At 40.8% G+C, this 12,053-nt stretch overlaps 1 protein-coding gene across 6 annotated transcripts in view; it reads right to left on the reverse strand.

The window, feature by feature from the left end:
• The window catches only part of Marf1 (meiosis regulator and mRNA stability factor 1-like protein), an 84,746-nt gene extending 74,375 nt beyond the window's left edge, over positions 1–10,371 (reverse strand). For 3 of the 6 annotated variants that reach the window (XM_045750918.2, XM_045750740.2, XM_045750466.2), the window contains exons 1-3: positions 9,873–9,977; positions 7,246–7,311; positions 2,838–3,901 (exon numbers count right to left, since the gene is read on the reverse strand). In XM_045750918.2, the coding sequence (XP_045606874.1) occupies positions 2,838–3,901; positions 7,246–7,261 (1,080 nt within the window). In that variant the 5' untranslated portion in view covers positions 7,262–7,311; positions 9,873–9,977. Of the gene's footprint in view, positions 1–2,607; positions 2,700–2,837; positions 3,902–7,245; positions 7,312–9,872; positions 9,978–10,302 lie in introns of those variants that run through there. The other 3 variants (XM_069325376.1, XM_045750533.2, XM_045750834.2) reach the window with 3 other exon arrangements.
• Between the last annotated feature and the right edge of the window lie 1,682 nt (positions 10,372–12,053).

Raw genomic sequence — 12,053 nt, forward strand, 5'->3', positions numbered from 1 at the left:
CTAGAATCACTAGTTCTACTGCATGTGTGTTCTAACAGTTCAACAGATACAATGTTAGTTTTATTATCATGCAGAAGCTTTAGTCCCATCATAAGATTGATTCCACATATTTTATCTTGAATGATAGGTAAATTTAATTCTTTCTGCATATTGAGAACTTTAATGGCTTTGACTGCCAAGTATCATTCTGAGGGTTTCATTTTGCCTTTTATTCAGTCTATCAATACTTTTGCCATGAGATAGGAATAAAGCTGGTGCATGATAGTCTATCAAAGACCTAATATATACTAAGTACAATGTTTCTGCTACTCAAATACTGTACAAATCTATATGCTCAGTGGGCACCATTGGTTGAAAGAGACTGACATTACACACTAAACAGTATGTACTGTAATGTCAGTTTATTTCAACCAACAGTCCCTACTGGGTACATAACAATAAGAACATATGAATGAAGGGGGTTAGCAGAAAGCCGATTGGCCTATACAAGTCAGCTTCTATTTATATCCTCATATAGTTTTCACAACTCTACATGGTTGTAATGTAGTATACGTACTAGGTCAGCCAATCATTTGAACATAATAATACAGGAACTACAGAGTTTGTGCAGATATAAAAAGGAGCTGCCTTGTAAGGCCCAATAGGTCTTCAGTTTTGTCTCCTTATTTCTTATGTTCTTATTGATATATATATATACAGTGGTACCTCCACTTACGAATTTAATCCATTCCCAGAGACGGGTCGTAAGTCGAAAATTCATAACTCGAAACAAATTTTCCCATAAAAAATAATGTAAATTGAATTAATCCATTCCACTCTCCCAAAAATATTAACTTATAAATACATTTTATACTGAATACATCCTTGTTATTCTTGAGATACCTGTACCACACCCAATGCGCCTGACAGCTGGGCGCCTGACAGCTAGGTGGACAGCGCTTCGGATTCGTAGTCCTAAGGTCCCGGTTTCGATACCCGGTGGAGGCAGAGTCAAATGGACAAAATGTTTCTTTCACCCTGATGCCCCTGTTACCTAGCAGTAAATAGTACCTGGGAGTTAAGACAGTTGCTACAGGCTGCTTCCTGGGGGGATGGGGTTTAACAAAAAAGGAGGCCTGGTCGAGGACCAGGTCGCAAGGACGCTAAGCCCCAAAATCATCTCAAGATAACCTCAAGATAACCCTGTCACACTCATGGCATGTGCCTTCTCTGCTGATGATTGATGGCTCCTCTTAGCTGGGAGAAGCCTGGTTGTCTGTTATGCTCTGCAACATCAGCAGGCACTGGGTGGATGGTGGGCGGACGCTGGGCAGGCGCTGGGCGGACACTGGGCAGGCACTGGGCGGGCGCTGGGCGGACCCTGGGTGGGTGCTGGGCGGACATAGCATGGGAGGGTGGACACGGGTGGTGGCTAAAGGGGTGTCAGCTGACCATGACAATCACCACTCGCATGAGTTCATCTCTCTCTCTCTCTCTCTCTCTCTACCTAATAGCCAGAACCTAATAGTACCTAATAGCCAGAACACACTTCTCAGCCTACTATGCAAAGCCCGATTTGCCTAATAGGCCGAGTGATTTTCTTTATTTTCAATAAATTGTTTCCAGTTGGTTTATTTTAAATATTTGTATTATATTAGGAACATAAATTATTGATTTAGTTATGTTAGTTTAGGTTAGGTTAAGATAGGTTAGGTTAGGTAGGGCTGGTTAGGTTCGGTCATATATCTCCGTTAGTTGTAACTCAAATTTAAACAAATTAACTCATACATAATGAAATGGATACCTCTATCATTTCATTAGAAAAAAATTAGAAAAGTATTGAAATTCAGGAAAACTTGGCTTGTTAGGCAAATCGGGCATTGCATAGTAGGCCAAGAACTGCACTCGGGCTACTATATATATATATGCTGACATGAGAGGTAGAATCTATTTATATCCACCTATATATAGGGACCACCCTATATCCACCCTATAGAGGGAGCCGGCGGCTGAGTGGACAGAACACTGAATGCGTGATCCTGTGGTCCCAGGTTTCGATCCCGGACGCTGGCGAGAAACAATGGGCCGAGTTTCTTTCACCCTGATGCCCCTGTTACCTAGCAGTAAATAGGTATCTGGGAGTTAGTCAGCTGTCACTGAGCTGCTTCCTGGGGGTGGAGGCCTGGTCGAGGACTGGGCCGCGGGGACACTAAAGCCCCGAAATCATCTCAAGATAACCTCAAGATAACCCAAACTCCATACTGTAGTTCCTATATTATTAAGTTCAAATGATTGGCTGACCTGGTATACTTCAGTGCAACCATACAGTGTTGTGAAAACCATATGAACATGGTATCCAGATATGTATACTGATGGTATAAACCATCAGTATACATATCATATAATTATAATAAAAGTTTATACCCTCACGATCACCACATTGGAATAGTAATATTTGCGACAATAACAACATTTGTATAGGAAGCAATTATGAAACAATAGTAGGATTTTTTCAAGGGCTAAGGTTAGCTCCACTACATCCCTAGAGCTATTTTATCCATATTAACATCAATGGTATAAAACCAGACAATAATAGTTTAAATCAACATACGATGATAACCGCATTACCTTGTAAATCATTGTTTGACGATACCCGCACTGTGAGGGGTTAAGATTAACTCGTTGTTGTAACCAACTAATTTATATATTACTGCAGCTTCCTAGAAAACAAGCAATTGGCAATTATTTATCTTACAGTCTATACATCGTTTTACACCAATGAACAAATTTTACACAAAACTATGTTTAAATGTAGATACTATATTGTACTCTTGATAATAAGCAAAATATGAGCTTACCTGACAGTTTTCAATATCCCAAAAGACACCAATTGGAGGAAGTCGGCAGCCGCCATAAGACGAAGCAGTTTGATGTTGCGTCTGCCTTTCTTCTTTTCTGCTATCCTCCTCTTCCATTTTCTCTATATCTTTCAAATCTTGCTCAATGTCGTCTTCAAAGTCATAAGTCATAAGATCAGCTTCAAGGGCACTAGGAACACACAATCGACAAAGACAGCTAGAGTTGCATAGTCTCTCTTCATTTTTGATTGCATTACGATATGCAGAATCAAATCTATCAGGAGTTAGAAGAATATCTGACCCTGAATAACTATCTTTGTATTTTGAACTATTACAGTTCATTTGTACTTTTTGTGAGCAAGTTGTAATAAGACTACTTTGTTCCAAAACAAATGGCTTTCTTTGCATTTCTTCCTCTTGAGTATACACTGGAGTATTTAATGGTAAATCTGAACTGGTTTCAAATTCAGTGGAAGAAGCACCACTATTTGAACATGAAGGTGCTGACGCAAAGATATCTGGCGTTAATAAATGTGATGCATCATTTTCTACTGCTGTAGAAACATCAATGTTAGACTTTATCTTCACAGGATCAATATTATTTATATGATTCTCAGAACTGGAAGAGATGCTCTTTCCAACTGAAGTAGGAATAGAATTAACTAAATTAAACCCTGGCGTGGATGTTGACAGAGTATTTTTATTTGATATTATGTTAGAAGTGGTTAGGGTTATAACCTCTTTACCATCCAGAAATTCTAATAATGGATAGAGATCCTGACAATCTTTGTTTGTCAAAGAGTATTCGCTTGAACCAAGCAGTTCCGAGTGAGTCATCGACACAGAAGAACAACTACTACTTGGACTATATATCTGATGTCCTGCACTCAATGCTGTTGACTGCCAACTAATCTTAATACAATTATTACTAAGGTCATTAAAATCATTAGCATCAATGGAAATATTTGATGCAGTGTCAACATTGTCTGATGATAAATGTGTGGGTCCAAGGAGAGCTTTCACAGTAGGAGGACTTGGTGGAGGTGGTAAAACATCAGGGAAATCTGAGAAAATAGAATTGAAACAAAGTACTAATTATGAAATTATTTATATACAGTATATGCAAAAGTAATTACAATATTTAAAATATACTGTACTGTATTATACTTACCTTTTTCTTGTATAAAAGAATAATATGGACGCACAGTGAAACCTCGATTCAAGGAACTTTGTTTTGACGAATTGCCGGTGGCAAAATATACATTCCAGACCAGATTTACTCACCTGCATCCCCGAATAAGCATTCGAAAATTCAGCCAAGTGGGGGACGTGTAGATTTGCTTAGGAAGCATGGTCAAAGTTCACAAATCTGTGGGAAATTTGTCCATCATATGATATTGAAATTAAAATTTCACTCACTGAAATTAGCCCGTAGAACATGGGAACATTTACTAAAATATGCTTCCTTTGAAAATGAGGTTTGGAGGCTGGAGCATATAAAATATGGTCAATGTAGTGAAATCTCCTTACAGACAGGTTTCCCTGGCAGTTCCCTGGTCCTGCCGAAAAACATCTACCGTGACGGTTTCGCAGTCAGGGAAAGGCGCCACATATACCAGGAGATACCGATGCAAAGAGGTCCACCTCCTGGGGCCCCTACATCCGGCAGAGCCAACTGAACGAGTCGGTGTCAACTATCCATTTGGTGAACAGAGGAATGAATCATGACAGGCCATCCACCAGGATGTTGGACGCTCCCCGAATGTGAACCGCACGGAGAGCTTAACCCTGAGTATCCAGCAGACGAGTCACCCAAAGCAACCAGCCCCAAAGAGCCTAGGACCAAAGGGAACCCCAGCGGTTCAGATAATGAACCACAGTCCAAATGGAGCCGGTTCGTAGAGCCCCGAGCGACCAGAACCCTCTGCAGCGAAAGCCAAACCGCCTCAAACTCCCGCACCGTGCTGTGAACTTGACAGAAGGATGGAGCCCATCGCTCCTGGCTGGCCTGGTGAGCATTGGTCACAAATCCCCCAGCCAAGAGACGAGGCATCAGTGGATACATCAAGCGAGTGCTCGAGGAGGCGCCAAGGCACTAAACCCCGAAAAACCCAAAGAGGAAGCCGGTGACACAGCACCCGACGGAAGGCCCAGGGGATACGAACCCAATGGTCACAAGAGGCAGAAGGAATATCCCTGGAGAAACCAGAACAGCCACAGAAGCCAAACCCGACATGGCAGGTAAACCAGCACAGCGAAGTTCAGACTCATTATGATGCCTGAAGCATATATTGCCTTGGGTCACAGGATAGTGATAGATTTTGAATGTTTTCTGGCTGGTTTTTCAGGTGCAGTGACGGTGTCTGGCACCGGCTTAGCCAAGAGGTGCCGGGAGTTGGCCAGTCTTGGTGGGCCCTTGGTGTGCCCTCAGCCGTGGTCGGTGGCTGGCTTCTGCTCTGCCAGGGGGCACCGAATGACTTTTGCATTTTAATTAGGATGCAGAAGACAGCGTGTTTTTCGTTTCACTGTGAACTTTGCAGTTGTCTGTTTTACTTCACTTACTTTCTGGATGTTTTCTTGATGAGGGAAAGCATAACAGTCCCGTTCCTTGCACCTCTTTAAATGAACCTGGTTCTAGCTCTTGTCCCTGTTAGGCAATAAAAGACTCCTTAAGCTGATGTGACTCACTTATGTGGAGCTATCTCAGTAGTAGCTTCAGGGAGACACCATTTGACCCTCCAGAAAAACATACAGCACTCAATTTGGCTACAATACCCAATTCCCAATAGGATGCATACTTTTTGTATCATACAAAAGTACTTACCTCGTTGTTGTGCTAGCAGGGGTTGAGCTTTGGTGCTTTGGTCCCACCTCTTAGCTGTCAATCTATTGGTAATTACCTAAGTGTAGTTACAGGATGAGAGCTACACTCGTGGTGTCCCGTCTACCCAGCACTCTTTATCATATAACGTTTTGAAGCTACTGACGGTCTTGGCCTCCACCACCTTCTCACTTAACTTGTTCCAACTGTCTACCACTCTGTTTGCGAAAGTGAATTTTCTTATATTTCTTCGGCAGCTTTGTTTAGTTAGTTTAAATCTATGACTTCTTGTTCTTGAAGTTCCGGGTCTCAGGAAATCTTCCCTATCGATTTTATCAATTCCTGTTACTAGTTTGTACATAGCGATCATATCACCTCTTTTTCTTCCGTCTTCTAGTTTTGGCATATTTAATGCCTCTAACCTCTCCTCATAGCTCTTGCCCTTCAGTTCTGGGAGCCATTTAGTAGCATGTCTTTTCACCTTTTCCAGTTTTTTTATGTGCTTCTTAAGATATGGGCACCACACAACTGCTGCATATTCTAGCTTTGGCCTAAGAAAAGTCATGAACAATTTCTTTAGTATTTCGCCATTCATGTATTTAAAAGCAATTATGAAGTTAGAAAGCATGGCATAGGCTCCTCGCACAACGTTCTTTATGTGGTCCTCAGGTGATAGTTTTCTATCTAGAACCACCCCTAGATCTCTTTCTTCATCAGAATTCTTTAAAGATTTCTCACATAATTTATAGGTTGTGTGGGGTCAATGTTCTCCTATTCCACATTCCATAACATGGCATTTATTCGCATTAAATTCCATTTGCCAAGTGATGCTCCATTTACTTATTTTATCCAGATCTTCTTGAAGGGCATGACAATCATCTAAGTTTCTTATCCTTCCTATTATTTTAGCATCATCAGCAAACATGTTCATATAATTCTGTATACCAACTGGTAGATCATTTATGTAGACAAGGAACATCACCGGTGCAAGGAACTGAACCCTGTGGTACTCCACTTGTGACATTTCTCCAGTCCGATACATTGCCTCTGATTACTGCCTTCATTTTTCTATCAGTCAGAAAAATTTTCATCCATGTTAGAAGCTTACCTTTCACCCCTTCAATACTTTCCAGTTTCCAGAACAACCTCTTATGGAACTCTGTCGAAAACCTTTTTTAGGTCCAGATAGATGCAGTCAACCCAACCATCTCTTTCCTGTAGAATCTCTGGCTTGGTCATAGAAACTGAGTAAATTCGATACACAGGATCTTCCAGATCGAATCTTCCATCTTCCAGATGGTGTACAGGTTCCTGATCCTATTGGACTCTACCATATCTAAATTTGAAACTGTGTGTGTGGAGTCAGCCTCAACCACATCACTTCCTAATGCATTCCATTTATTAACTACTCTGACACTGAAAATGTTTTTTCTAATGTCCCTGTGCCTCATTTGGGTACTTACCTTCCACCTGTGCCCCCTTGTTCAAGTACCACCCATGTTAAATAATTCATCTTTATCTACAAGTGTTTTAAGCATCGTGTTTATATGATTCAACATTCTCAACATCATGTTATGAATTCCTTACCTGTTTTGCCAATCATGATATATTTTCCTGCCAGAGTCCTGCACTGGACTGCACTGCACCTCTACTCTGCAGACCCAAAATACAGTATATGAATAAAAATATGGAGAAGTCATGGAACAAAAAAATTATTAAGAATTAGCAAACCATCAAGCATTGAATGTAATAAAGTTCCCTTTTCTGGAAGGCTTCTCAGTTGCTACCCAAGCTTAAGCACCGATATAGCGAAACCTTAGGAAATCTGAGGCTTACCCTACCTACCAGATAATAGAACCAGAATCTGGCTCTCTATGAGGCAAGGAGAGCCTGGGGATCATAGAGCTATCTATAACCAAGAACAAATACACTAGAAAGATTAACCACAACAAAACAAGCCACTGCTTGAATGAAATTAGTAACTCTGAAGTAAACAAGGTAAGTGAATGTTGTCACAGAGAAGCTACTCTATTGTGGTACACGCTTGATGAGGTTTTGGGAGTTCTTCTACTCCTCAAACCCGGCCCGAAGCCAGGCTTGACTTGTGAGAGCTTGGTCCACCAAGTTGTTGCTTGGAGCAGCCCACAGGCCCACATATCCACCACAGCCCGGTTGATCCTGCACTGTGAGCTCAACCCTCACCACATGATGGTCCATGTCATCCAGGCTCACGGCCAGCTCTGCGCCTCATTCACTGGTCAAGAAAAACATCAAGGCCAGGGCAAAAAGACTGGCATAAGGATAACAACCCCTAGCACTGAGGAACACAGCCTAGAAACCACCAGGCACAAAGCCTAGGAACCTTCAGTCATGCAGGCTGGAATCCCTAGGGCACTAAGCCTGAGATTCAGAGGGCATATAGCCCAGGAGTGTATGCAGCCAAGGAACCAGAGGGCACACAGCTCAGGATCTGGTGAAAACATAGCCCAGGTGCCAACAGGCACACAGCCCAAGAACCCGCGGGAAGACAGTCCAGGAAACTCCAGGCACTCAACCTGAGAACCAATGGACACAGCCCAGAAACTGGAAGGTACTACAGCCTGAGAACCAGAAAGCCTCGTTCCACTGGAACCAATGGATGCAGACTGAGAACCAGTGGGCATGCAGCCCAGGAACCGGAAGGTCCAAAATTCGGAAAGTGGCGAGCCCACAGGCCAGAAACTTTCAAGCATAAAGCTCACAAATGGTTTCTAGGGCACACAGCCCTAGAAACTATCAGACACTGTAGCCATTGCTCTGGTAAAAAAAAACTGTCACCAGGGCAAGGAAATGCAGCCCCATGGCAAAAACCCAGCATCACAGCCTACCACCAGGCCACCTCAGCAGATATATTTATGGCCAAAGCAGAAGTTTAATAAACCTAACTGGTAACATGCCTTTGACAAAGGAATACAGAACTGTACCAGTATGCAGGTACATATACTGTAATCCTTAAGATAAGGTAACAGTTCATTTTTCAGATCACTTTTTTAATTACACCAGAGTAAGTGCTGCACTTGATATAGCTCACACTCCAAAATGCAAGTAACCACGGAATCATCAAACAATAAAGTACACAGTAAATGTAACAATCAGTTATCAGTTTTTGTAGGTAAGTTCACCAATGCTATCTGAATACAAACTCATGGAGCACCGCACCATTTGGATCTAAGATAAAGTAATATAGTTCACCTTATGGTTTACCACACTCAGGAACATAAGCCTATTAGGTTTATCAAGGTCCTCATAAACTAACTACTGACTTTCCCCAGGATATTACAGGGCACCTGACAGCTGGGTGGACAGCGCTTCAGATTTGTAGTCCTGAGGTTCCGGGTTCGATCCCCGGTGGAGGCGGAACCAAATGGACAAAATGTTTCTTTCACCCTAATGCCCTTGTTACCTAGCAGTAAATAGGTACCTGGGAGTTAGACAGCTGCTTCCTGGGTGGAGTGTAACAAAAAGGAGGCCTGGTCGAGGACCGGGCCGCGGGGATGCTAAGCCTCGAAATCATCTCAAGATAACCTCAAGAAGATATGATACTACCTACAGCATTTGTCTAATTCCCAGATATCTAGTTACTGCTAGGTGAACAGAAGCATCAGGTGAGAGGAAATATTGCCTAAATATTCAGTCCTGCCACAGGAATTAAACCAAAGCCCTTTTGGCTGTGACGAAATTATGCTGACCAATTTATTGACCCATCATAAGACCCCTTCATTGTTTATTCATGCATGGGATAAAGTATGTAGTGAATAGCCTATGCTAAAATAAAGTGAATTACGAAGGGCCTCAAGTTTAATAATTCCCAGTTAATAATTCCTATTCATAAAGTCTGTAGTGAATAGCCTATGCTAAAATAAAGTGAATTAAGAAGGGACTCAAGTTTAAGTCATGCTACATCACTGTTCTTTGAACAAACCTAATCTGACTTAACAAATATAGTAGAAGTTAGTTTTTATTATATATGTTGTATACTATATGACGCCCCTGACATACTATGGTTGCTTCCGGGGATCTTCTAGGACACAACTGGAATGACGAGCCTGGTAGCCCGAAGCCTGCAGTTCATTCAACCCATCATATGGTAACATTAGCCCCAGTGAATCCATCAAGATGATGACATGAGAGCATCTGGGACATGAATATATAACATAAATGAGCAGGTGACTCACTTCTCAGTGTGTAAGACGTACACAGCACCCAACAACACTCCACGCACCAAACGTAAACAATAACAACTCCACCATTCAAATCTCACTCTAAACTGGAATTACATTTTTTGCTGCAAAGAATTTCCAGAAAAATAATGTAATTAAACTTTAACATAATTATTCTTCTGTATTGTTTTAATTATAAATAGTTTTTAACACAAAAGGCACACATTGACCGCATGTGGTCACGCACCATTTACATATCAATAAAGTAAGCTATAAATGCATTAATTAGTAATTTTGTATACCAAATATACAAAAGAAGTTCATCTAATAAATACCGACTACTGTAATTTCTATGCTTTATTTAGTTTATGGTAATATTCAAATTTTCTTCAAGTTCCCTATACTTATTTTTCATAGTACCAAATATAAATGAATGTGATATTACAGACAATGGCCACTGAAGGGAATGTACCACGGAGGGCTGGGGCAGCTCCCGGCGATGTGCACATGAGGTGATGTGTGATCACGGCACACCCACTACATGCAACCTGATGTGAACGTGTTCCCTGCCCGGGCCGGCCGCGTAGCTTTAACCAATAAACATACCTGGACAATTCAATAGCATAACGTTGGGAAAGTGGGCGTAGTTAGTACAGCAATGTGGGTGACACTGTGACTGGTTGCAAAACGGGTGTAATCAATTCCATGTATTTGCAGGTGATGTTCCTATACGAGTAATTATTAAAAGAAGGCATCAAGCCGGGGAGCCTAAGTAGCATGTTACTATATAATGTATTTAATATAATTTTCCAAATGGAAAAAGAGTATCAAGGCAAACAGGGGACATTCGACAAGCCGCCGACTTCCTGTCCTCGCCGAGGCCACTAGTGTCAGCGACCCTCAGGTAGTTTTAGTTTAGTTCATTTATTATGCACCCCATACCCATCTTGTGGGCGGTAGTGGAAAGGGTTACAGAGGCACGTAATGGGCTCAGGGACTGAACCCCCACAATTCAATTAGTTAAGCAAGTTACAATCTTAATGAGCTAGTTACAAAATTCAGTATAAGTCGTCACACCAAAATATTGTGAATATTAGAGTTTACCTGAAGCTGTATAGAAAACCATGACCTAACCTAACCTAACTTTGGGAGTGTAGGAGGACAAGCATGTAAATAGCATTTATTGCTTCTTAATTACAATTAGTACTTAACCTATAGCTATATTGATATTACAATTTTATAAAACTAATAAAACAAAACTAAGTCTTTCAATAAATTATAAAGTAACTCAAGATATTTTCAAATTTTGTATGAAATCTCTATTGTTTAATAAAACTAAAGAAAAATTCTTTATATTTAAAACTTGTGTATATAGAATTGAACACAAAAATTTTAACCTAAAAAATTTTGAGGGTATTAACAGAAAATGAGAATACTGTATATGGGGAGGTAAATGTAAGGACACAATTAAGTGTATTTATGTACTATGCACAGTCAGGAATGTACTTATTACATTTAGTATTAAAACGTACTGTCTATTCGGAAGAAGGGTTGGGAGGAGCACATTGTATACCTAAGTCTGCTATTTAAAAAACAAGAAGGGTTATTAAGACCACCAAAATTGCAATGAAATTCCAGCGTCTATGCATGGTATATGGCAAGTCTATACTAGGTTTATTCCTCAACACAGTTCATTACAGTACTAAACTTCCATCCTCCTGAAATGAGTGCTTATAGTAACTATTTGGTCGAAGGTGCCAGTATGTAGTGATGAACTATTGTATTAAAGTTGACATGTACTTCGCATGTACAGTACTTCCAATTTTATGCTATCTGAAAAAAATAAAGCTAAAACCAAACAAACATTTCTAGGCGTAGTATAGTATTAGGCCAAGGATCGCTAGGAGAGGTTAGGTTAAGTTCTATCTGTTGCAGTTAAAAAGTTTATTATTTGACCAAATTCAATAATACAAAACATCAACTTTTTGGTGGTCCATCACTACCTGAATTTACATGAAGGCCCGAAGGGCCTTCGAAAGATTTACATTTACACGAAAGAAGGAATTTACACCACTAATACTGGTGGTCCCGACAAGGACAGGAAGCATGTGGCTTGTCAAAAGTCTCCCCATTTGTCCTGATGAATTTTTCCTGCTGGACTTTAAATTATATAGCTACACTAAAACTCACCACTCA

Source organism: Procambarus clarkii, chromosome 1 (genome assembly GCF_040958095.1).
Source record: "Procambarus clarkii isolate CNS0578487 chromosome 1, FALCON_Pclarkii_2.0, whole genome shotgun sequence".
NCBI lineage: Eukaryota > Metazoa > Arthropoda > Malacostraca > Decapoda > Cambaridae > Procambarus > Procambarus clarkii.